Source organism: Epinephelus moara, chromosome 10 (genome assembly GCF_006386435.1).
Source record: "Epinephelus moara isolate mb chromosome 10, YSFRI_EMoa_1.0, whole genome shotgun sequence".
Classification (NCBI taxonomy): domain Eukaryota; kingdom Metazoa; phylum Chordata; class Actinopteri; order Perciformes; family Serranidae; genus Epinephelus; species Epinephelus moara.
In genome coordinates this window covers 40,712,460-40,739,309 of record NC_065515.1, presented here as the reverse complement: position 1 = coordinate 40,739,309, position 26,850 = coordinate 40,712,460, and the positions used below count along the sequence as shown (strand labels likewise).

The following is a 26,850-nucleotide window of genomic DNA, read 5'->3' as shown; positions in this document are numbered from 1 at the left end:
GGACGACACACAGATATACCTCCCGCTGAGACCCGGTGACCCCAGAAGCCTAGCTGCTGTCGTAGACTGTATCAAAGATATCAACTGTTGGATGGCACAAAATTTTCTTCCACTCAACAACTCAAAATCAGAAATTCTGCTGTTCAGTTCCTCAAAATCAGTCAGCCTCATCAAAAACAACCTCGGTCCATTATCCTCAAATGTTCAGCCCACAGCCAAAAATCTTGGAGTTATATTTGATTCAGATCTCAGTTTTCAACCCCATGTCAAGAAAGTTGTTCAGTCCTGTTTCTGTCAATTACGAATTATTTCAAAAATTAAACCCATGCTTTCACGCCCTGACGTAGAAAAAGTTATCCACGCATTCATCTTCTCCAGACTAGACTACTGTAACTCCCTCCTTTCCGGCATCAACCATAAATCACTCTCCCGCCTCCAACTAGTTCTGAACGCAGCAGCTAGGCTTCTCACTGGTTTTAACAGAAGACATCACATCACCCCTATTCTTGCTTCCCTTCATTGGCTCCCTGTCTGTTTTAGAATTGATTTTAAGATTTTACTGATCACTTTTAAAGCACGTCTGGGTCTGGCCCCTAGCTATTTAACAGAAATGTTGACCCCGTATGAGCCTGTGCGAAGCCGTAGATCCTCGGGCAGGGGCCTTTTGGTTGTTCCAGAGTCGAGGCTGAAGTCTAAGGGCGACCAAGTTTTTTCCATCAGGGCCCCTCGGCTTTGGAACAACCTGCCCGAGGATTTAAGGTTTGCAGAATCAGTAACTTCTTTTAAATCACTTCTTAAAACCCATTTTTATAGACTTGCTTTTATGTGATGTCGTCGTTCTCCTCTTTTTTTTTCTTGTATTGTTTGTTTATTAGTGTTTTAGTTGTATTGTATTTACTTATTTTATTCCCTTTGCTGTTTTCTCCTGTACTCCTTGCTGCTACCTTAATGCTGCCATGTTGTATATGTCTCCCTCTGCTATATTGTGTGTTGTTGCTGTATTACCTGCTGCTGTTATATTGTTGATTGTACTGATTTTGCTTTGTTTGTCAAAGCACTTTGTAAACTTTGTTTTTAAAAGGTGCTATATAAATAAAATTATTATTATTATTATTATTATTGTCTTGTGGGATCCATAAAGTTAATATTTCCGACTCTGAGACTTAAATAAATCATAATGATCGCCTTCTTAATATTAACTCATACATTGATATGAAATGTAGCTACTCACCTCATCATTCAGCTGCTTCTTTGACTCAGTTGCTCAATAAATATCAGTTGGACGTCCAGCTTCTGCTTTGCTGTAAACGTCGTGATGTTGCTGAGCACGCAGTGTGAATGTTCACAGTGAATCGGAAGCGATCGGAGGTTGCGCATTTGCTCATAAAGTCCTGTTGTCTCTCTTAACACGCCTTAACTTTAGTTTTCCAGGAATGGGAACTACAGCCCCATCTGAAATAGCCTATACTAAAACATGACTCATCAGATTTTGTCATTTTAAGATATAGTTTTAGAATGTTTTTTTCTTTAAGCCACACTGAGTGAAATAGGAAAATGTTGATACTTTGGGCAGCAGCTCTGTTCAGGACTCTGCTGTCTGCAGAGTTTCGGTATGGAGAACTGACATAGACCATGGGTCAGACACCTGCATAATGACGCTCTGCTGCCACCTATCGTTTTACCCAAGTCGTCATTTTTTCTTTTCCCAGTGTGGCGAAGGTATGACCCGCCCTACGCTCCCTCTGATTGGCTACGTGCAGCTTTGGCTTTAGGCATGAGAACTGACGATTGGGTAAGGTTAGGCTTGGGTTAAAATGCATTGCTACAAGAATATCAGGGTAAGCCAATCAGAGGAAGAGTAGGGCGGGTCATGCCTTCCTAGTAAAAAAACAAAAACAAAAAAGGTGTCAAGATCCATGTTCGAGATGAGGTACAAGCCAATCTTATTTAGGCTACATTAAAAACAAACTAATTAATAATTACTGTAGGCCCTGAAGGCATCTGTTCCCATGTGAAATGTTTCCAGCCAATCGCACTTTGCTTTGCGTGAGATACGGGTGACGTTTGTCTCTGAACAATGAGCACGATTGGCTGAATGGTCAGCTGTACCCGCCCCATGAGGTGCTAGGATCCGTCAAGGCTATTCAAGAGCAAGGCTATTCAAGAGCAAGGCTATTCAAGAGAAGGCTGAGACACGGGGTCAAACATGGGGGGATTGCACATGCGCAGTGTAACTTGAGCTGCAATGCTGGAGGGTGACAGCAGGGGCGCTAGATAAAAAGCGCAGGATCCGCTCAGGCGATCAAGGAGTGCACTTGGTGCGGTCTGCTTGGCCTTTTGGACGGCGGCTGCCTGAAGTTGTCGGAATTGCATCGCTGTCATTCTCACCCACAACACAGGCCACCAGTGACAGTCCAGTAATAAGCTGTGAAAATGACTTGCATGCACATCCCCCTTATTCCGCGGTCTCACGCCATCTACTGAGCCTTTGAGGAAGGGCAGACCAGATTTTACTGTGCATGTGCAGTCCCCCCATGTTTGACCCCGTGTCTCAGCCTTCTCTTGAATAGCCTTGGGATCCGTCAGGAAGTCGAGCGAGAATGAGATTCAAAACAGAAGAAGAAGAAGAGGAAAAACAGAAGCAAGGAAAATGGAAAAAAAAGTAAACACAAGAGTGACTATATTTGCCTATAGCGCATCAGTAGGATTGTTATTTTGGTTATGACGGATGTACAATAAGTAGGATTGTTATTTTGGTTATGACGGATGTACAATAATTTCCCTCAAAATACAATAATTTTGAGTCTCTGGTACGATAATCCTACATTTCCCACCTGGCAATGCGGACTGTGCCTCTGCTGCCTCTGCTGGGTAAAAACCTAACAGGGTGTAACAGTAAAGCAGTCTTCCCTTATTCATGATTTTTATATCAATGGTGTTGAAACCAAAACACGTATTTATGTTACTTTTTTGATAGTTTGGTATCATCCTTTTCAGTTCATCATGACACACCTTTGTTCTCTGTTATCTAGTTTACTCATAGGGCAACAGTACATGCAATGTGTCACCTGGAGTACAGTACAAGGTACAGTACACGGTAGTACTTTAGGTGTCAGAACTGCTGGTGGGACAGTTTGATAGCTTTTGAAACCACCTTTCTCCAAACCTAGCTGAGTGACAAGCCAACATTCATGCTGTGATTGGTCCTCCCATTAATACATGAATTAATACATGACACGAACAGAAACGTCGGATCCTCTACTGTGCTTAAAAGGTACCTAACTGGAGAATTACCGCCACCAGCTTTTTATCTCGGGGTGCCTAACCTCAGATGTTCGCACAGTGGTCACGAACAGAAACGCAGATTTACTCACATTTTCTTTTACAGATTTTTGTAAATTCAGTTCCTATTTGCGCTACTTCTAGATTAGGCTTCAGTCTAACTTTTTTTTTCTCTCCACCTTCCAGTGTTGCTTTTTACAACACCTTTTACTCCAGCTATGACCACACAACTTGTCCACTAATTCTTGTAGAACCAGTTGTGACCAAGAATAACCTGAACCTGTTATGTAGTGAAATTCAAAAAGTCCTGGACACTGTTGATCACTTGTACTCACTTTATTAACAATGTTCCAGCCCTCAGACCTTCCTCAGATAAAAGATGAGTCAGGCCATAAGACTCCCTGTAGTGCCCGTACTTTGTAATGATGGTCATAGTGTGAACTTAGGTCAGAGTCAGTATCAGAATTTCCCTTACAAGGAATTTGTCTTGGTGTTTGGTGACCTACCGTATATTAGATAAGTTGTCTGTATTGCACCTACATGCTGTCCACACTTCACTGAAATCCGATCTCAGTGCAGTCTGCCCTTGTCCTTGGCAGTGGCAGCAACGTACCAGATGGTGGTGGAGGAAGTGAGGATGGGCTCAGTGCTGGCAGTGTAAAAGAGCACCATCATTGTACTTGGCAGTTTGAACTTCTTTAATGTGATGGTGGTGTCATCCGCTAACTTCAGGTGGTTAGATCATAACGTGCAGGTGGCTGATTACACCAGAGTAGAGACCAAAAGCCAAGCCAAAGCCAAAGGGCTCTGTGTTACTGCTGTCTCACACCTGGTTGGTTTAAAATATCACACATTTTATTGTCATGTCATCTTTTAAATATTTACTCTGGAGACAAATAATTTCAACCAACTATTAACTGTATTTGACTTTTTAGAGAACAGGATCACTTTTTTATTGTGTGGTGCATTTCCACGGGTTTTAAAATTTTGTTTGTGTTATTTCCACCTGCAACCGGAGAGACTCCAGACCCCTGAGCCCCACAGACGTTGTGACGGTTACCGTGACAATGACAGACCTCGTCGCTCTCCATCACCTCGTTACAGGCGCAGTCGCTCACCCCGACGGTATATAATAATGTTCCACAGTTACATGTATACTTTTTGCAAAGAAAGTCATAAATTCAGCTATAAATCAAATCTTTGGTGGGTTTGTTTTCTTCCAGGAGGAGCAGATCTCCAAAGAGGCGAAGGTATGTTTGCTTTTAGCTGAAATCCTTTGTTACTTTTAAACATAATACTTGTAGCTTAAGCTCATTGAGGTCTTTTGTTGTACGTGCTCACATAGCCCATCGCCCCGGAGAGACCGCCATCGCAGCAAGAGCCCCCGCTGACACCGCAGCAGGTCCAGAGAAAGACGTCACCGCTCCAAATCCCCAGGTATGTCGTCCACTAACCAGAAAATCAGCAGTTCAATGCTGGGCGCCTCTACTCCACAGAAACTCCAAATTACTCCTTATTTTAGGGTAAGCAACACGCATTATTAATATCACAACATGTCAGATCACTGACCTTAGCCTGGATGATAGAAGAGCAGTAACATTATATGAATACAATGGTGGTGTCATGGTGAGTCAACCAACCTATTAAATACCCTAATTTCATCTTCCAAAATCAATTCAGAAGAAGGCTCACATTGAAAAAAGTAGTAAACTAGTAGTAAAAAGAAATTATTATTTCTTTCTTCATTATTTCTGTTCCTGTGTTGTTGTTTTTTCATATTGCAGTCTGTATCACTGTCGCAATCTCATTATTTTTTAATATCGTGCAGTTTTAAGTGTTAATGAGTGAATATGACATGTAAAAGCGCTTTGAGTGGTCGCAGGCTGATAGCAGAGAGCAGCGTATGACAGCAGTAGTGGTGTACTTCAATGAACATAAATTCAGTGGTCACTTTATTAGGGACACCTGTACAATCTTATACAATCCAGTATACTAGTTATATTATGAAGTCTACTTTATGATGCCTTTAAGATCTTTTATTTTACATTGTTATAAAGATATTAATTCAATTATATGTTTTAGCATTGAGGTCATGGTATGGTCACAAGTGTTAATAATATTCTACCTCCCCTGTGTGTGTGAATAAGAACAAATTAGTACTACTCTTTCAAAGTAATGTAGTCCACTGCAACACCACCGCAACATAATCTTTATGGATTTATAAATGCATACATTGATTTTATTGTTGCCAGTTTTCACCATTGACTCTATATAAAAATGAACATCATTCCAGCTCCCCAAAAGCAAAGCCAAAAACATCTGGATCTCCCCCTGGTGGCTGGCTGCAGCATAGGTGATAAACCCCACCCCCTCCATGTGGACAGGATGAAAAATCAAAATACACGTAATAAACAAAGATTGTTCCTGTTATTTTTAGATAGTTCTTATCTCGTTGATGCGTTTTTTGATAAATTTGGTTTTCATTAGTTATTTGATACTAACAATAATTATTATTATTATCATTATTATTATTAGTAGTAGTATTTGATGCTGTAAAAAGGGGGTGTGGCGTCATGATTTATAGCTGTGTGCATCAATTGTGTACAGTCAGTGGTACTGTTCGCAGTTGGGTTGAACAGTTGTTTGGGTGGGAACTTGCTCCACCTCCAGATTACTACCGTACAGACTCTGGCTCCAAATCACTTTTTTTTGTACAGTCGTATGGTCATTGTTTTTTTACATAAATCTGCCTTCTTTAATTGTATTTGCACTAAACTGTGAACTCCCCAGTAAATGGGAATATTTATCTGAGGAAATTATTGTTACCTCATCTCATTATTATCTCTGCCAGGAGTAAGCCTGGAGGGAATCATGCATGTGTGTGCATGTATGCATGTGTGTGTATGTAGCTGTCTGGTTGGCCACAGTTAATCTCAAAAACTACTAGACCAATCAGCCTATCGACAAAAGCATAGAACAAAAAGAATTTCCTGTAATCAGCTATGCTGTTAACAATCCTTACCTACTCTGTTGCTCCATTTTGGCATTTGTCATGGCTAAAAAATGACATCCATAGAAAGGTTTGGTCTCATTTTGAATATGTTATGATTCACTAAAGTAAGGCACGATATGAGATGAAAAGAAATCCAGCTTTGGGATGTTTGACGCCATCTTGACTGACAGGAGGGAAATTACATCCAGTGCAGCTGCCCCGAGTGCCTTGTCTAGAGTGGCCACGATCAGCTCAGGTGGCCGTGTGCCCAAAGTGCAGCCACCTTGTGAAGATCTGCACTCTACTGAGTGCACTTTTCTTGTTGGGACAGTTCATGATATGTGTCACAGAAGCAACCAGATAGATTCCTAATCTTCTTTTGCTGTCATTTTCTTTTATATGAAATCAAAGTTTACACAGACCTTCATGACACTTAATTCCTTTATGCTTAATTCAGAGGAGAAAAGAAATTCTTACTATAAATAAGGATTTGATGATAGTTGTTTGGTACTTATTGTATTGTTTCTTTGTTTTTATAAAACAAGGTCACCACAGAAGCCACAGACATCGCAGCCACTCAAAGTCCCAAGAGAGGTGAGTAATCCTACCATTATTAGTACTGAAATATTCATATGTGTTTTTATAAAGAAATTCCCAAATATTTTTTTGTGTTTATCTGCATGTGTGTGGCTGGCTAATGTTTTTCAATAATAGAGCAGTTACAAGGGTTTAGATGCCAACACCGTCCTTCTTTCAATACCATATTATGAATAAATAGTTTCTCTGTAAAATCCTTCTTTCTAGGGATGTCCCGATCCAGCTTTTTCACTTCTGATCCGATACCGATATTACAGCCCTGAGTTTTGGCCGATACCGATACTGATCCGATCCGATCCAAGCGCATAGTCATGTCATGTCAGTCATGTTAGAAAAGGTTTGATCAAGCAATATTACTCTAACAAGAACAACTACTTAATCGGGTTAGTTAGAATGATCCACAACAGTTGGTATGAGAAACTGACCCGTTTATTGTTAACAGGGTTAAATAAACAAACTTTAAACTTGAACATTAACATTAAATAAAAAATATAGCTGGTTTGCTTTGGCTGCTTTGGCCCCTTAATAAATAGAAAATAAATCAACACAAGAAATCTTTAAAATGTCTAACAAAGAAATTAAAATAGCAGCAAGACTCCACTCACTTGTGCTTTGGCCCCCTAATAAATAAAAAATAGATTAACACCACAAGACATTGTTGACATTTAACAAACAATGCAGCCTTTCCTTTTCAGTTATTTTTGTAGTAGCAGTAGTATCAGCTGGTGTTGCTGTTTCCTGTGTGTCTGCGTGCTGGCCTGGTGGATTGATAGTAAGTGCTGGAGCATATCACTCAAATAGACTGCTTGAATTGCGGAGCGCTGGGCTGGCCGAAAAACCTGGATCGGAGTCCATGAAAAACTGGATCGGAGTTCTTGGATCGGCATTTTCTATGCAGTCCGATCCGATGCGGATGTACGTTTTTTGCTAATATCGGTGGCCGATACTGATCCGAATATGGGATCGGGACATCCCTACTTCTTTCATTTAAAGAAAGCAGCCAAAGTTACTGAATGTTGTCTAAACCCAGCTGGACAATAACTTTGCTTAAAAAAAACTTATTTAAATCAGAAACTGTGTGCTCAAAGAAGAAGTCATTAGGTTTACAAAATTGGACTAGACATTCAACAACAACTTTCAGTACTTACCAGTTTTTGATATCCGGTGTTGCAGATATATTTTAGTCTGTAGCAAAACATCTTTACAGCAGACTTCTGGAGATTTTTTATTGTGTCATATGATTCTTATTAGCAGATGGAGTTTTCATAGAATTTTAGATAAAATCATTAGTAGAGTTTTCTAAAGCACCATCTATTCAGTTATTTCCATTCAGCTTAATTTTCTTTCTTTCACATCACAGGAGCTCAAAAAAGAGTCACAAGAAGAGTCGGAGAGGAAACGAGTGATCTCCCTTTCCCTTTTTATCTGATCTTTATTTTTTTTACCACTTCACTGTCAGAGATCCATCCTCTAAAACTTGTATAACATTTGAGTTTCAAATTTTGTATTGCAAGTAATTTTATTGTAGATTTTGGAGCACTGACCTGTTTGTAAGATATACCAATGTAAAGCTCTCAGGTTTCAGCAGTGTGTATGTGCAGTATCTAATCACTCACTCCATCTGTAGCCTTTCAGCCTCTTTCTGTGGTTCAAACCCTCTGAGAGCAAAAGCTAATAATACTCCCCATATTTAGATAATTAGGACCATCAAATGATAACCTTTGGATCTGTGTAAATGTAGAAAATGTCTTTGTGTATGTTAAGAATGACTTTCACACTCTGACCAGACATTTGTGAGAAATAAAGACCCTTGTTTATTAAGTTGTTTGTTTTTGTGTTTGCTTTATTTCTGAGGAAGATGAGGACCCACAGTGTTAGATGTTTTGTCTTTTAAAGAAATTACTTTATCTGTGGAGGCCCTAATGTCCCAAAAAGGAATCTTTTTTTTAAATTTTGTGTGCAAGTTATCATCTTGTGCACACGTGTTATTATCTTATGGAAAGTTTAATATCTTGTGGTAATAGGTATCTTGTGTGCACAAGTTATTATCTTTTGGAAACAAGTTATATTTCTTGTAGGAACAAATTATTACCATGTGGAAACAAGTTTAATGTCCTGTGATAATAAGTTATTATCTTTTGGGGAAAAAAAATAATATCTTGTAGGCAGGGCCGTCACAACCAGACAGGCAAACTAGGCAATTGCCAAGGGCCCCGAGCTGGAAGGGGACCCCCAGAGACGGCTGACATTGGTCCATATCAATGACAATATGATGGAACCCCTATAGACACTGCAACAACGACAACACTTGGAATCCCCCCTAATGGGGCCCCCTTCTAGCTGCTGCTTGCCAGTGGCTAGGTAGGGTGACCAGACATCCCGCATTGTGCGGGACTGCACAGCATTTCTGTCTCTCTTCACGTGTCACGCAAATTGAGACCATGTCCCGCATGATTGGTTGCCGCCCGCGCTAGCATTATTGGAGTACTGTAGTACTATGGTATACCTCACAGGATAAGTCCAAAGTCCAATCGCATGAGGGTGAGTGTCCATGCGCCATCCAATAATGGCGTGCGCTCGCCACCTGGCACTCAATATGCCGCTGCAGGTTTATATCCAGTGACATTTCAGGTATTAGCTGAGCTATTGAGTATCTTTAAGCAGTGAAAGTTATTATTTATTTATTTTTACTTGTAGGTTAGATTTGTTTATATATGCTACAGTGATTTGTTTTCCACATGAGCTCTACAGTGCAAGTATTTTACTCGCATTTGCGACTAAAAATAATTTTGCGCAAGCAAAACAAATCATTCAGGAGCACGCTGTGCCAGTACAGCTTTCAACCAGCAGCAGAAACGAAAGGCAAATCCTACCGGTTGTGGGTTGAACGGGGGTCACAGACGCCATATTCCTGTCAAATACGGCGCAAGATAAGGGCTTACTGGCGACAGAGAAGCCCGGCTCCAAGTCAAATAATTTCCTCTTCTTGGTGTCATGACTGCCCAGAAGTACCTGAACAGCCGAGCCGTGGCGGCACACAGGTATGTAACGTGTCAGAGGAGAAACGAGCCGTTCACATTTCTCTCTTTGTGGCAGGTAACTGTCCACAAACCACACCGCACAACTCAGTTTGCATAATTTAATAGTATTTGTATTGTGTACAACTGAGACATAGCTTGACATGCATACAAACAATCAGTTGCATCTGGCAATAATAGTCAGGTTATACAACAAATTAACAATGACATTACCAATCAGAGTCATACTTTTTACTACACCTAAGCATATAGCAAAGCAGTTTACATATAGTGTATTATGTTCTTACACAAACTTAAAATACAGTGCAAAGGGGGGGAAAATAACACATCAGTGATATAATAAACACCATGATTATGTAAGTAAAAGAAAACACCTGATCAAATCTACTTTAATTAAATGTAATTTACTTTTCAATAACAGTGTATAGGTTTTTATATATTTTAAACAGCCTCTGTCTTCCATTAGCTGTGCTAGAGTGCAGAGACAGAATTGACCTTTTTTTCTTTGTGTAAGCCATGAAATCACTAATGAGTTAATCATGAATTACATGTTCAGAGTAATGTTTCACCACCCGACTAACAGAAAAAACAAAACATTTTTCCTAATGAGTATAATAACAATAATGTAGGTACAGATTATTTTTACTTATGAATTACCTGCAATTTTTCTGGAATTCGAACCAGTGCTTTTAAAAACACTATGGGCCAGATCTACTAAAGGTTTGCGTGAATAAAAACGTGTGCAAACTCATTGCACATGCAAAAAAATGTACAAACTGATTTACTAACAGTGCGCACTAAGGGTTGCGTCTTTCAAAGCTGCAAAATAGCGTGTCTGCATCCAGTTAGTACGTTTGCTGCAATGAATATTCACTATGGGGCGTTTACACACAATTGTGCGTGTGCTGGGAGGAGAAAATGTAAATATATTAATTTAGCACACGCAAAGTGATTTATCAAACCTGAAAGCAATTTTGCTCATAGAAACTGCGTCTATATTTAACACGTGCCAAAGGGAGGTGCAAACGGTTTGTATGCGAAATTGCGCACACATGGCTGCGGTTATTGTTGCAAGAAGGAGACATCGAAACGATGAAAGAAGATGCAGAGAACCTATGTTTCACCCTTGTGTGAACATTTTTGGAATGAATGTGGAAACAATCAACCGCCACCACTGTCTGACAGACCGTCTGGGGTTTTATAATGCAAGTAACTCTGTTTAGATAAAACCTACAAGCTTCTCTTCCTATGTATTTTCCTAAAAATGTGTATGTGTATGTATGTTTTCTGAAGCCTTTAAGTTACAAAAATGAAACACACTAGACTTCTGAGCATTTATACCTCCGACCGCAGCAGCGGAAATTATACATTTTGATACATGCAGATGGCTATATACATATTGCAAGACTCTGTAAAAGTACACCAAAGCATACATTTTCGTTTCCAAATATTTATTTGAAAACAAAACCATTCATACGGTCAATAAAAAAACATTTTGTTATTAATAATAAACGAATGTAATCTCAACAGTTACCGCGCCAGCCGGCGGGACTGCGGCTGAACCGCTTCCAATGTTCATTCATTCATTCAATCGCGAGTTCAATGTGTGTGTGTGTGTGTGTGTGTGTGTGTGTGTGTGTGTGTGTGTGTGTGTGTGTGTGTGTCAGGGAGGAGGAGTATCAATAAAAAAAAGTTTCCACTAATTATTTCGGTGTTAATTTCTTTTATTCAATATCAATATTAAAGACCAAAAATTAATCTAATCTATTATTGTAGAATGTATTTAGCAAAGTCACTTTCAACTGGAGACACGGCGCAGCAGCAGCAGCGAAGTATAGCCCATTTTACACAAAATGAATATTCACAGCCAATATAAGAAAACTTAAACGTGACAGTTGAGTGTATTTTTTGTGTTTCCTTTTACGCAAGTGGAACTTGCCCGCCGTGCGCACCTCTCCTCCCTCTCCGGTCCCTGGCTGTTGGTCACAGATTTCTTCCCATATAGTTTCTTTGCTGTAGCTCATTTAAGTGTTTATTGTCCTCATCTACCAACACCTCTAATTCCATAGGTTCGAATTTCACTTTGCGCTTTCTCTCCAAACTCGCCATGCTGCAAACCATACAACACGCAAAACCCCCATTTAAATAGGGTGTCTCCAACACGTTTGCACCTCTTGTCATTTGCGCAAGCACTCTTAGTAAATCACCCGCAAACCGCAGTTCAGCCCCACACGCAAAATTCTAGATTGCGCAGGCAAATTAGTACACGCAAATTGGGATCTTAGTAGATCCGGCCCTATGGCTCTTGCAGGTTTACCAGACATTCTTCTATTTCTCTGCACATTCCGCTTTTGTCTTTATTCTTCCTCAGAATTGTAATGCTGTTGTCACGCACGGAGGATCGGTGTGGTATTTCTGCTGCTTTAATGTGATACTTTATTGACCCCTTCCTATCCTGTTGATTGAAGTATAAATACTTTGCGTAGCGGTTGTAAATCAACTGTTTGTCTGCAGGTTCCACATCACTTTTTAAGTGATGGTTAAGTAGTTCATTGTATATCTGCTCAGCTTTAGCCTGGTCTTTATTTGACTTTACATAAATATTTGCAAGGTCTGTTTTCTTCACAAGTGAAGAATGAGGGTAAAGAGAAATCACGTCCTTAAGGAGACTGATTGCTCTGTCTATCATGCTTTGCTTTGGGCGACTGTCCCTGTAGATCTTCCATTTGTAGCAGATTGCAGCACATCTCTTCAGATAACGCTCATCTGGATGGTTTTCCAGAGCCTCCTCTGCCAAATCAATGGCCTCATCAATAGATACATAGTGTCTGTAAACTCGTAATAACCCTTTTATACCGCTGTAGCTGCTGACAGGATTTCTCAAAACCCTTATGGCCAACTCACGTGCTTCATCTTCAATTCTGTCTCCTTTCTTAGCACATTGCTCAAGGTAGTGAACAGCGAGGTACAAGTTCTCTGGATCCTGCTCCTTGGCCAGTCTCATCTTCTCCAAGATGTCAGCCTCCAGCCCTGTTTCACTGTGCTTGAAAGCACCCACTAACCCTAAGACATGGCTGGTGTTCCACTCCACCATGCCTGGCTGCATCCTGATGGCTGTCTCAAAGTAATCTGCAGCCAGCTGCTTTTGTTCTGCGCTGAACTTCATCAGGGTCCAGGCTTTTTCAGCACAGATCTCCGGATGGAGCTCATCCTGGGATGGAGATGGGTATTTATTGATCAGGGCATCGACCTTTGACAGGTAAGCCTGACTCTCTGCTTGTTCTCCCAGGTGGTGGTGCAGCCAGGCCAGGTTCCCATAGTTCACCACTAACCAGGGACCTTCATCTGCATTTCTCATCTGGCGGAAGGCCTCTGCAGCCTTGCTGAACAAACGCTGGGCGTCTTCTTTAAACCCCAGCTTGTACTGAATGAACCCACGCAGGTTGTAAATGTGACCCAGCCAGCTGTTTCCCTCCTCGGTGCCGATGTCCTCCAGATTGTCCCTGAGGCGGAAAAGTTTGGACCTTTTAGGGTCCAGATCCCAGGTGAAGTGGCACTGCAGGGCCTCCAGTTTGGACTCCAGTGTTGTTTGACTCTGAGCAGCACTGATGGAGAATACAGATAACACATATTAAAACACATCATCAGTAGATTCATACAATATGCTGTGAAGTGTACTTTGTTATAAAAATTATGATCACGCTGTGTATGTACGCTGTGTACCAGTCAGTAGGATACTGTTTCTGTTTTGTACTTAAACACCACAACGTCAGCAGATTCATCAGCTCTGTATCTGTAAGGGAGGACAGGGAGGCTCGGATCGGAGACAAATCAAGGACAGGCCATTTGGAGGGCCAGACAGGCAGGGTATTGTTCCAACAGAGGGACTGAAGATGATTGTGACGTTATCTACAAGTGTGTACTTGATAGAGAACTGAAACATCCGAGCTTCCCCGCCCACTTGTGCTGTAAAATAGCTGATAGCAAACGCTCCTCCAGGGAGCCTTTTTCTCTGTAACCTCACCTTGTGTGTTGCACTGTGAAACACTCCTTCTTGTACAAGAAAATAAAACTTTGTTAAACTTTGATACTTCGGCTCCAATCTCTGTTGCTTTAAAAGTCATTACGAAGAAATTCTTTTGACATACTTTGTTCGGATAACCATTTTTTGTCTCAGGAAGGGAGCAGGGAAGTAAGGAAGATTGAAATGGAGTAAGGAGCACTGGATGGACAGCAAGGAAAGAAGAAAGAAAAAAAAGGATGGAAAAATTGAGTAAGGAACAATGAATGTATGGGAAGGAAATAAAGAGGGAAGAAAGGAGTGGAGTAAGAAACACTGAATAGACAAGTAAACAGTATTAAAAAAGGAATAGACTAGTGAAGGGAAATACAACATCCATCCATTCCCTCTCCCCAGCAACATTTTCCAGTTTCTCACAAGGTATCCTGAAGCGTTGCCATGCCGAATGAGATATAAAATCTCTCCAGCATAATCTGGGTCTAGCTTGAGGTCTCCTGAGTTCCCAAATGTCTGAGCTCCTCACCCTCTAAAGCTGAGCCCACCCACCTAACAGAGGAATCTCATTTGGGCTACTTGTGCCCACAATCTCATTCTTTCAGTCACTACCCAAAGTGGATGATCATAGCTGAGGGTTAGAATGTAGCTGACTAGAAAATCCAAAGCTTTGCCTTCTAGCTCAGCTTCATTTTCATCGATGGTCCAATACAGCACCCATATTACCATTGACGCGACATCAATCTGCCTGAAGATCTCACGCTCCATTTTATACTTGCCCAAAGATGCATGAACTCCTTTACTTGAGACCCATGGCCTCAGACTTGGAGTTGCTGACTCTTATGACTTCACTCTCAACTGAAAACCACCCTAGAGTGTGCTGAAGGTCACATTCTGATGAAACAACAGAATCACATAATCTGCAAAGAGCAGAGATGTCATTTTTAGGTCCCCAACTGCACCTTGAGATCCTCTCCATAAAGATTTCAAACAGAACTTGTGACAAGAGTCAACTCTTGCAGAGGCCAGCACCAACTGAGAACGTGTTTGACTTTTGATGAGGGTAGAGTCTTAGCCTTCAGTCTGGTTATATAGAGACCAGATGGCTCATAGCAACGGCTCTGCCCGGTTCTGCATCCTCTTGAAGTACCCACAACAGGACTTTGTGGGGACACAGTCATAACCCATCTCAAAGTCCACAAAACACATGTAGACTGGATGAGCAAACTCCCATGACCCCCCTCAACAACCCTGTAATGGTATAGAGCTCATCCACTGTTCCACAGCCAAGATGGAATCCTCATTGCTCCTCCTGGTTTTGGGATTTGACAAGCGGTCAGAGCCTCCTTTCCAGTACACTGCTATGAACTTTCCCAGGGAGGCTGAACTGTGTAATACCTCAGATGATTGGCGAACAGTTTCCGGTCCCCCTCTTTAAAAATGGAGACCAGACTGGAGTGGTCTGCCATTCCCAGGTAGAAACAAAACAGTGAGTAAAAAAATTAAAATGAAACAATAGTGAGTGAGGGATGGAATGGATGAGGAAAGAACAGAAGAAGAAAGCATAAAGTAATGAAGAAAAAAATTTAAGTAAAAGAAGAATGGGAGGACAGATGGGGGAAGAAAGAGGAAAGTAAGGGAAGGAAGGAAGGGAAGAACTGAGGAGATAATAATGAAAAAATGGATGGGACGTCACGGAACTGAAGAAAGATGACTGAAAGCAGAGCCTTAACTACCACTGAGGAAATACAATATGGCAAAAAAAGAAGAAAAAAAACTGAACTAAAAATATAGAGCATATTTTATTGATACATAAACCATTTTTCCAAATTCTCCAAAATTATATTTCTGGTAGTGTGGTATAAATAGTTGTTGGCCCTGGCTGAAAGGAAATAAGGAACCAATGTCAGCAAAACCAGGGACCTGACAGTTGATTTTAGAAAAAAGGAGACTAAGACACACGCCCCTGTCTACATCAATGGAGCAGAGGTCAACCAAGTGAACAGTTTTAATTAATTATGAAGGAAACTTCCTGTGCCAAGTTCTTGTTAACTTTTACAAAGGAGCAATAGAAAGACACCTGACTGGAAACAATAGAGACTGGCATGGGATGTGCAGGGTCCAGGACAGGAGGGCTCTGCAGAGGGTGATTAAAACCACCCAGAACACTGATACCGAGCATTAGCGCACAGATGCAGCTGTTGGGAGCTCTAACAAGTGTGGTGGGAATGCTCCCAGTGATGCAGGAGAACATATGTGTGTAGGGTGAATGCAGCCTGGGCCTGACTCTCCCTTGGCCAACCTCCTAATCAGGGCCAGGCAATATATAGTACCTGTAGGACTTTGTTCTCCCTCTTCTTGTCTCATTCCCTGTCTTTGCTGTGGCTGCTCCTGTTTGTTTGCACCAGGTATGTGCCAAAAGCATGTTTTTGTGTACAATTTAGTCCTCTCTTCAGCATAAATTGTAATAAAGTAATTTTATCCACCGTCATTTTTGGGTTATTTCATGTTATTTATTTTTTATATGTATTTATTAATTTTTGTCAATAAACAAACATACACAAGACAGGACCAAACAAAAACAAAAACAAGCTGGGAGTAACAACATAAAAACCAAAATCGCGAACAGAAAGATCAGTTCCAAGTAAATGTGACAGGTACATTATACAGTATAGGGTGAAATGTAATGGGAGCTAAATAAAGAAAAATAATACAGTTCTTTATACAAATGCCCTTGTCAGTATAGCAGAAATATTTACATTGATATAATCAAGAAACAGTTTCCATATTCTTTCAAAGGCATCAGTTTTGTAGTGCAGGAGACAGGTCGGAAAGTACAGAGGCATATATTCGATTATTGTCCTATGCCATCCCACGACTGAGGGGGCTTTATCTGAAGTCCAGTGCTGAAGAATATTTTTCCTGGCACAAAATGTCATGACACTATAGAGTTTTTTTCTGATATATATCAGTTACACGGCCACTGGGAAGACCCAGATGGAGGGAGACCGGGTCGAGGTCAAGTTCCTTCTTCAGAACCTTTCGTATTTCAAATAAGACATCATTCCAATATTTTTGTATTTTTACACAAGACCAGAAACAGTGAACAAGATCACCAGTTCCTGCCTTACATTTAAGACAAAATGGAGAGACATCCTTTCTGTATTTGGAGAGACTGTTTGGAGCAACATGTGCTCTATGCAGTAAAGTTGCATCGCTGTTGTCTGGTTACAAACTGTTATTTTCCTTGCATTATCCCAGATGTCCTCCCACATCTCCTCAGTTATCACAACCCCCAGTTATTTATTTGTTTATTAATAACCTTCCTCTTCCTTTTCAGCAGCTCCAGCCCTTGCTTTTTACTTTTATTGTTTTACTTATCATAAATAAAATTTCTGCTTTAATTGTGACAACACGTCCCAGCCTCTTAATCACTAATGAACCGATGTGCCTTAGCATCTACCTTCTAAACAATTTTCAAGGTATCTTAAAGTATTTCCTGTGGTGAAACTTCCCAGGTGGCGTTGTCTGGCTTACTCCTTATTCTTCCGTTATTGACACCACCACTACACCATACAAACCCACTAAAATTTACCTACCCCCTCGCCATACAAGCACACTGCACTTTGCTCTGTTTTATGTACTTACATTTCATACTTTAAGGCTACTTATTCACTTTTTTTGTGTGCTTGCCTGCTTGAAAGAATAGTTATCCTTTAGAGGAGACAACAAATTTCGTTGTATGCTACATGCAATGACAATAAAGGCATTCTTGCAGTAATACTGTGTGGTGAGGTGCCTGCACAGAGGATACCAGAAGACAAACCCTACACCAGCGACAGATTGTTCACCCTGCTGCTATTATGTACAGGATACTGAAGTATCTGCTGCTGTGCCACCACAACCCATCCTCGGTACTCCATCATAAATCGTGTGGACTTGTGTCACATAAACAGACTACAACCGACCTTTCGTCGTGAAACCCTGCGTTCTAGAATGACAATAAATTAACTTAGAACCTTGAAAGGAGAATAACAAGAAATGTAGAAGGGAGAAAAGTAAAGAGTGAAGACAAAAGGGAGGAAATGGGAAGGTCTCTGGAGCTACTTACCTCATCATTCAGTTGTTTCCTTTACTCAGTGGGTTGCTAAATATTAGTTAGTTCAGCTGGATTTTGCACTTGACTTTGCTTTGGGATGGCTGGTTTGAAGTCAGTATTGTCCAGTTTTTGCTTTGCTGTAATGTGGTGTTGCTGAGCATGCGGCTTTAAATGGTCACACTGAAGTCAAAGCAAATTGTAGAGGCGGGGCATTTCTGTGTAAAGTAGGATTGGAAACCTACAGTCACATAGGGCCTACCTGGAAAAAAAAACATGACTCGTCAAATTTTGTAATCATAGTTTCTTTTAAGTTGATAAAAGGTTGGAAACCATATTTTCTTTTGTAGCTATAATATAAAGAATAGGCAGGGCTTTTATGTACACATGTAGGGCCTGTGTGTAAATATATTTTTTATAGACAGTGACAGTGCATGATATGTACATGTGTACATATCACATGGAAATATGAAGGTGTTATTTTATACACCTCTATGTATTTAATATATGTTGACATTTTGAGCTGCAGCTGTGTGCAGGGTGTCAATTTGAAGAGCTAGGACAGCTGTTATCTGGATACAGCTGCATTATAACGTTCTGCTGCCACCTACCATTATAGCCAGGTTACTGTTTGGTTACTACTTGCAGTGGTGTGGTGGTAGTTGATGAGGTGGGTGTATGCTGTCCTATATACTCCAATGGCTTTTTGGCTGATAGGTGGATATACTACAAACAGTCACAAAAAGAGGAGAGTATACACAGTATACCTGTGTATACTCTCCACTACACCACTGACTACTTCACACTGACAGGGTTCTGCTTAATTGAAAAACATTTATTTTGACACATTGATCATTTCCTTTTTTTCTTTTTTTTTGCCTTTATTTGATGGTACAACTTAAGAGCGATAGGAAAGGGGGAGAGAGAGGGGATTACAAGCAGGTACTGTGCAGTGACACCTGTACAAATATGATCTTCATGGAAGAGTCATCAGGAAAACCTTTCCTGTGTCCTCACCACAAAACTCAGCTTTAGAGCTTTGCAAAGGAACATCTAAATAGGCTTGATGCTTTTTGGGAAAGAAGTCCTGTGGACTGATGAAGTTAAAATAGAACTTTCTGGACTAAATTAGTAAAGGTAAGTTTGGAGGGAAAAAAAGGATGCAGAATTTCATGTCCAACTGTTAAACACGTAGGTGGATCAATCATGCTTTGGGCTTGTGTTGCAGCCAGTGACATGGGAAACAATAGCATAGCAAATTCTGGAAGCAAATATCACACTATCTGTAAGAGGATGGCTTTTACAATCGGACAATAAAACGAAACACACCTCAAGATCCACAATGGTCAACATCAAGAAGGCGCAAGCTGAAGGTTTAGCCATGGCCCTCACAGTCCCCTGACCTAAACATCATTAAAACTCTGTGGATAGACCTCAAAAGAGCAGTGCATGCAAGACAGCCCAAGTATCTCACAGAGCTAGAAGCCCTTTGCAGGAAGAATGGGTGAAAATCCCCCAAACAAGAACTGAAAGACTTTTGAAGCTGTGATACTTGCCAAAGGGCGGCGCTACTAAGCACTGACCATGCAGGGTGCCCACACTTTTCCCTCAGGCCCTTTTCCTTTTTTGTTGTTTTAAAACTAAAAGACTGAAACTAAAAAGTAATCTTGTTTAAAACACTGAAGAAATGTGTCATCTTAACTTCATGCCTTTTGGAAAACAGTTCATCTTCTTCTTACTTTACTACTCACAGTAAACAAAAATTTGACCAGGGGTGCCCAAACTTTTGCATGCCACTGTGGTCCCACTTTTAAGTTGAAAGTAAAACAATACATTGCATGTTGCAGTAGCTTTTAAAACTTGTAGGCTAATTGGATTAATGTCCATCAGCAACCTGTGTGCAATACTGCAAAATTGTGTGGAGTACATTAACTTCTTGTACAGTAACCACCACAACAAAACAACTTCAAGATTTCTTGGTGTTTATAACGTTTATTTAATAGCGTTGTATACAACTGAGACACAGACCTGACATGCTTCCTGTACGTACAGTCAGTTGCATTTGAGAATAATATTATTCATCATGTTATACATCAAATCAACTATTACATTGCTAATCAGAAACAGAATATATTTCATATAGACAGCATATTATGTTTTTATATAAACCTAAAATACAGAGCAAAGGGAAATACTTACAGAAATATAGTAAACATCTTATCAAAATCTGCCAACACCACCTGCTTTCTATCATCCACTCACACTCAAACACATGCACACACTCTGATGGGGAGGAGAGAGATATCTGACGGGTCACTGCAAAAAAATAGAAGCACATCAATACAAAAATGTCCACACCAAGTTGCCTTCAATTTTGAATATATCATCAAAAAAAGTCAGAGGGGTTGTCTTTGGCTGAACAAATGTTTTATTACTATAATTGAAACTTGAAACCATTTTTTAAAATGTAAGTATGTATGTAAGTATGTACTGTAAGTCTGCCTTTTGAAAATGACTAAAATATAGTTGAGATCGTCCTTGAAGTTTCATTTTTTTCTCAATATCTTAGATAAGCAATTGGATACGGTATGACAATTGTCAATTTTCACGGTATACCTTAAACTGGTATATAGCTGCAACCCTAGCTCCAGGAGTTTCATTGCAAAGAAGAGAAAAAAAGCCTTTGATACACTGCAACATGCATTGCAATTTCTTAGAAAACCTGCCATGAAATCAGGCATTTTAGGCCATAACAATCCCAAAAAAGCCTGCAAAATCCCGAAGGGACTCCATAATCAGTGTGCACTTAGGCGTGTGATTTTTTACAATACTTGTTCCTGGCAGGTGATCCATAAGATTCAGATTTATTTTTCAATAGCAATACAGATAAGGAACTTTTTTAAAAAAAATGCATACTAAATCATGATCACAATATTGGTCTACAAAAAATCACAATTCCATTATTTTCCCTAGTCGTTCAGCTTTCATTTATAATGGCAAAATTTTGGCTAAATCTATAAATTTCAGTGTAATCTGTAGTAGAGGATTCATTTGCAGGGACAAAGTAAATCTGCTCTAGTTCGCACTGAATTGGGCCAATTTTTTTTCCCTGCCACGCCATGTTTGGCTTCATTTTAAGTTTCCCACTTCCAATTCAACTTTTTTTCAAGAATTAATCTTTTCGGCAATTGGCCCAAATATTTCCTCCAAGTTTTGCTAATGTATATGTAATCCAACTGATGAGTAGAGCCAGTGCTGTTATAAACACTATGGCTCGTGCAGATTTGCCAGAAACTCCTCTATTTCTCTACACATTCGGTTCCTGCCTTTGTGTTGAACCTTCTCTAGAGCTCTGATACTGTTCTCACGAAAGGAAGACTGTTGCGGTATCGCTGCTGCCTTCATGTTATATTTTATTGACTTTTGAAAGTTCTTTTGATTGAAGTATAAATGTTTTGCATAGTAGTTGTAAAGCAGTTGTTTGTCTGCAGGTTCCAGATCCCTCTGTAGCAGTTCCTGGAATATCTGCTCAGCTTTAGCCTGTTCCCGATTTGACTTTGCGTATATATTTGCAAGTGATATGGTCTTCATCAGTGAATAATGAGGGTAAAGAGAAATCACCTCCTTGTGGAGACTGATTGCTCTGACTATCATGCTTTGCTCTGGGTGCTTGTCTCCGTAGATCTTCCATTTGTAGCAGAGTGCAGCACATCTCTTCAGATAACGCTCATCTGGATGTCTTTCCAGAGCCTCCACTGCCAAATCAATGGCCTCATTCATAGATACATAGTTTCCATAAACCCTTAATAATGCTTTCGTACCGCTGTAGCTGCTGACAGGATTTCTCAAAACCTTTGTGGCTAACTCACGTGCTTCATCTTCAATTCTGTCTCCTTTCTTAGCACAGTGCTCAAGGTACAAAACAGCGAGGTACAAGTTCTCTGGATCGTGTTCCTTGGCGATTCTCATTTTCTCCAAGATGTCAGCCCCAGGTTTTTTGTTGTTGTGCCTATAAGCACCCACTAACCCTATGACATGGCTGGTGTTCCACTCCACCATGTCTGGCTGCATCCTGATGGCTTTCTCAAAGTAATCTGCAGCCAGCTGCTTTTGTTCTGCGCTGAACTTCATCAGGGTCCAGGCTTTTTCAGCACAGATCTCCGGATGGAGCTCATCCTGGGATGGAGATGGGTATTTATTGATCAGGGCATCGACCTTTGACAGGTAAGCCTGACTCTCTGCTTGTTCTCCCAGGTGGTGGTGCAGCCAAGCCAGGTTCCCATAGTTCACCACTAACCAGGGACCTTCATCTGCATTTCTCATCTGGCGGAAGGCCTCTGCAGCCTTGCTGAACAAACGCTGGGCGTCTTCTTTAAACCCCAGGTCATACTGAATGAACCCACGCAGGTTGTAAATGTGACCCAGCCAGCTGTTTCCCTCCTCGGTGCCGATGTCCTCTAGCTTGTCCCTGAGGCGGAGAAGTTTGGACCTGCTAGGGTCCAGATCCCAGGTGAAGTGGCACTGCAGGGCCTCCAGTTTGGACTCCAGTGTTGTTTGACTCTGAGCAGCACTGATGGAGAATACAGATAACACATATTAAAACACATCATCAGTAGGTTGATCAGTGGTGCAAGTTTGTAACAAAGGGCCCCAGTGCAGGATATTATGATGGGCCTTGGGCTTTACGCTCACACTTAGATACGGACACACAATTAGGCATATGTATCAACTACCAGCCATGTGTTGGATTTTACAGACAAAATGTGTTACCTAGGCTATTGTATTTGTGAAGTACGGAGGTCACAGAGAAAGTTATGAGAACCATTGACAGTGCTGTGATAATCAAAGTTCTAAAAAGTGACAACAAACACCTGTGAGCGAAGGAGCTGTCCATTTCAGTGTGGTGCTGAAATGAACACAGACTTTTTTGGGCATTTTAGTACAAAAACCTCGAGTCACAACTCATTTCTCATTTTTTTCTTATTTCCCGCTGCTTCACCACGCTCATCGTCCTTGTCACTGGTCGGAGATATTTTTGTCAGTGCTTTCATTACATCCACATATAGGCATAGGTGCTTCAGTGTTACATTCAGTGAGCTGAGAGCTCTGTGGAGATAATGCCAGTATCAGTGAGCATGGCCTACCTTTTAATGCTGTGACCAAAAATATATACAAATGTTATTTGGTGTCATAAAACTGTGCCGTCTCTGAGATGTTTTTTACTACATCATTCAGCACTACGTTGAGGTTATGTGCCGCACAGTGTACATATGTCCCAAGTGGCTCCTTTTACCTTATGCTGGCCTATACTCCCACATAACCACCACTCATATTGGCCACTCCGTCATAGCACTGCCCATGACATTTAAAAATATTTTAATTTTTTTGTAATACTGCAGAGGATTTCGTTTTCCAGCTCATTTGCAGATGTGTCAGATGCCTCCTCAAATTCCAGAAAAGCTTCAGGTACTTTGATGTTGATAGCTATGTCCATCAGGTTCCTTACTATGGTGACATATCTGTACACTTGATTAAGCTGATGTCGCTTGGACAGATCTTGTGTGGTGTCCATAATAACTGAAAAAAAAATGGAGCTTGGTTTATTTCAGCTGTAATGTCCTTCTGAACTCACTGTGACAAAATATATATGAGCTCATTTTGGATAGAGGGGCTGAGTTATTTGACTGACCCCTCGGGTGGTTTGATCAGCTCTTGCAGCACTGGGTCATAGCTTGCCAGCATCTCGATAATGGCAACGAAATGTCCACTAGGCTGTCCAAAAATGTTTCTTGTCCCCGAAACGCTAAGTTGCAAGAAGCCAGTGTTAGCGTCACATTCACAATGCGCTCCAGCACTTGTCTCCAAAAGAGCACTACATCACGCATGTCCCTCTCCAGCTGTGCATCAATGGAGACCATGGAGTTTCCAATGTTCATACACCACACAGGCTCCAACATGTATTTCAGAGGACTCGTGTCACCCATGCATTGTTATAGCAAGGTGAGCTGTGGTCTCCAAATAGCCAGCAGGGCTCATAGTATGCACAATCCAATTTTGGAGAGCAGCAAAGCGAACTATGCAGTGGTTTGATACTGGCTTTTCTAGTTTTATGATACAACCCTTCAGAAAAACAACAATTATGTTGATTTTTGGGGAAAGGACCCCTAGGTTTACAAGACCCTGTAGTTATAATGTTTTACAGCAGGCTCTATAATATTTTCATCAAAATGTCCTCTATCTGTGGAGTGAGGCTGAAGTGGCTGTGGCTGGTCCTCCTGCTCTTATTCTGTATCACTGGCACTGACTGGCTTCTGTCATCTCCAGTAGGAGTTCCTGCCTTAGTCAGGCCACTTGAGGGGCTGACTGCAACTGAACTGCCTGGTTCTGACCCTGTCTCTGAGTGGTTAGGCCTGCAACTGAAAATATGTACATATATTGGTTATCTAATGCTAGGAATAGCCAGCATCCACTCGACTATCAGTTAGCTTACCATAATAATTCATAGGCTGGCTATCCACCTGGTAGAGACATTAATTTACTTGTAGCCTACAGCTTTACCTACATAATACATGTACAACACGTATCCCTTGTCTTAAAATGTATATCTAAAACGTAAGCCTAACATTACGATTATCAAGACCAACATTACCTGCTGCATGTTTCTTGACACACCACTGAGGGCAGGAGGGTAGATCCTGAAGCATGCTGAACTGTTGGACTGCTGCTAGGAGGGGCCTTGTCCGTGGGCTGGCAACTGTTAGGAAAAAAAAACGAATAATTTAGCAACCTTCTCCTCCTGTTCTTTTCTCTACTGTCTTTTCTTCAACTGCTTTTGTATTTGAATGGAATGACGGCTTGCTTTTTTTTTTTTATATATATATACTTTATTAATCCCCGAGGGGAAATTACATTTTTTCACTCTTGTTGTCAATTACACACAGGTCTGAACACACACATGCACAAACAGGACCTATACATGCACTAAGTGGAGAGATGTCAGAGTGAGGGGGCTGCCTTGCTCAGGCGCCCCGAATGAGGGCGGGGGGGTTCAGTGCGCCTGAGTAGGGGCACCTCAGCAATGCCTGCAGGAGGTGCACTGGCACCTCTCCAGCTACCAGTCCAAGCTCCCTTTCTTGGTCCGGACGGGGACTTGAACAGGCGACCCTCCAGTTCCCAACCCAAGTCTCTATGGACTGCCTTGGTGCGCTCAGCTCATCAGTCTTGACAGATTTTGAGTCTTTTTGTCTAGTTGCATGATCAAATAGAGACTTAAGATTGAACATACACACATTACTCACCAATCATCATTTTATGTATATGACATCAATACCAAAACAATTTGAAAATATTAATTTGAATATTTTTCAAAAGTTTATTTATAGTTTTTATAGTTTATTTAGAATAAGCCTATAATTTTGTTATTGTTTGCTTGCCACTGACTTTTTTGACACCATGACAGAGATGGGTTTGGACATAGTATGAAGGTCTCTAGAGGAAAAAACTATTGCAGCACAATGTCAGTAGGACCTCACTCCTTGACAACTGTACTCGCTTGGGTCACACCCTCCATTCAGTGTGGGCCCCAGTGCAGCTGCACTGTCTGCATTGCCTATACCTACGCCACTGTTGTTAATGTAATATACTCAGTAGGTGGTGTAACAAAGTAATAATACTTTGTTACAGTGGTTAAGTTTTTTTTTGTTTTTTTTGTATCTGTTTTGAGCTTCATACAACATAGTCAACTTTTACTTTTTCTCCACATTTCCTAAACAAAATGTATATTTTTATTCTAATTCCTTTTTTTAATATTTTGGAGTAGAAGTAGTTTTTACTCTAGTTTCCTGAGTAACCATGTCCTGAGTATTTTCAGTGCTGCACCACTTCAAAATGAAATCAGAAGGTTTGATGAGTCAGTGGTCCTAGCTGGCATGTTAGATCCATAGACTGTGTAAAACAATGGACAGAGCAACTGTAATATCACCCACTGGTTTGTGAACTCCCATTTCAAAGCCTTGAGTTCGGCATTACGGCCGTCGTCATCTTGCTTTTTTGGAGCCAGTAGTGACTATATTTGGGCGAGAGGGTGGAGCTGTGAAGGAGCAAGGGGTGGATCTGACTGAGAAGCCGAGGACACTATAGGCAGACAGCCTTTCATTCAAAGCAGCCCCTAAGTCTTAATAAAATGTAAACGAGTGAGTTATCTAAAATTTCATCCCTCACGCATTTTACGTCAAGAGTGGTGGTTAAGGTTAGGGTAAGGGTCATGGGAAGGCTACATCTTGTTATGCTACTGCTAAGTGAGCAATTAGATAATTTTAGCTATGAAGTATTAAGTTCAAAGAGAGGTGGTTAAGGTTAGGATATGGGTAAAGGGAAGGGTTACATCTAGTTACTTATAAATTGAATCATGTTTTTATATATTATGAATCATACGGTGGATTATTGCTACATTTGGTCTCATGTATTCACTCCAGTGTAGCATTGTAGCACAGTTTAGATAGCCGTCATGTTGGGGGGCTTGTCTTGTACTAGTGGTGNATCATACGGTGGATTATTGCTACATTTGGTCTCATGTATTCACTCCAGTGTAGCATTGTGGCACTTTAGATAGCCGTCATGTTGGGGGGCTTGTCTTGCACTTTAGATAGCCGTCATGTTGGGGGGCTTGTCTTGTACTAGTGGTGGGCACAGTTTGTTTGGTTGTTTTGTGTAAGCTAACAGAATGTGTCTGCAGTGATACATGTCTCCATTTTCAGCCCCAGAGGTTGCTGCTTGGTTAATCACATAAGGGGAAGTGCAAACAAGTGCTCTTAAAGCTGCAGTTAACTTT

At 40.9% G+C, this 26,850-nt stretch overlaps 3 protein-coding genes across 3 annotated transcripts in view; 1 reads left to right on the top strand and 2 right to left on the bottom strand.

Annotated features, from left to right (window-relative positions):
* The window catches only part of prpf38a (pre-mRNA processing factor 38A), a 91,517-nt gene that overhangs the window by 17,947 nt on the left and 46,720 nt on the right, over positions 1 to 26,850 (bottom strand). The gene's annotated exons all lie outside the window — the stretch shown is intronic.
* LOC126396965 (interferon-induced protein with tetratricopeptide repeats 2-like) overlaps positions 1 to 26,850 on the top strand; it is a gene marked incomplete at its 3' end in the record, with an annotated part of 58,096 nt that overhangs the window by 7,636 nt on the left and 23,610 nt on the right. The window lies entirely within an intron of this gene.
* Positions 10,047 to 18,175, bottom strand: LOC126397248 (interferon-induced protein with tetratricopeptide repeats 1-like). Its single transcript, XM_050055872.1, has 2 exons — positions 18,036 to 18,175; positions 10,047 to 13,514 (listed from the first exon to the last, which is right to left on the bottom strand). The coding sequence occupies exons 1-2, from the start codon at positions 18,041 to 18,043 to the stop codon at positions 12,206 to 12,208; spliced, it is 1,317 nt and encodes a 438-aa protein (XP_049911829.1). The 5' UTR covers positions 18,044 to 18,175; the 3' UTR covers positions 10,047 to 12,205.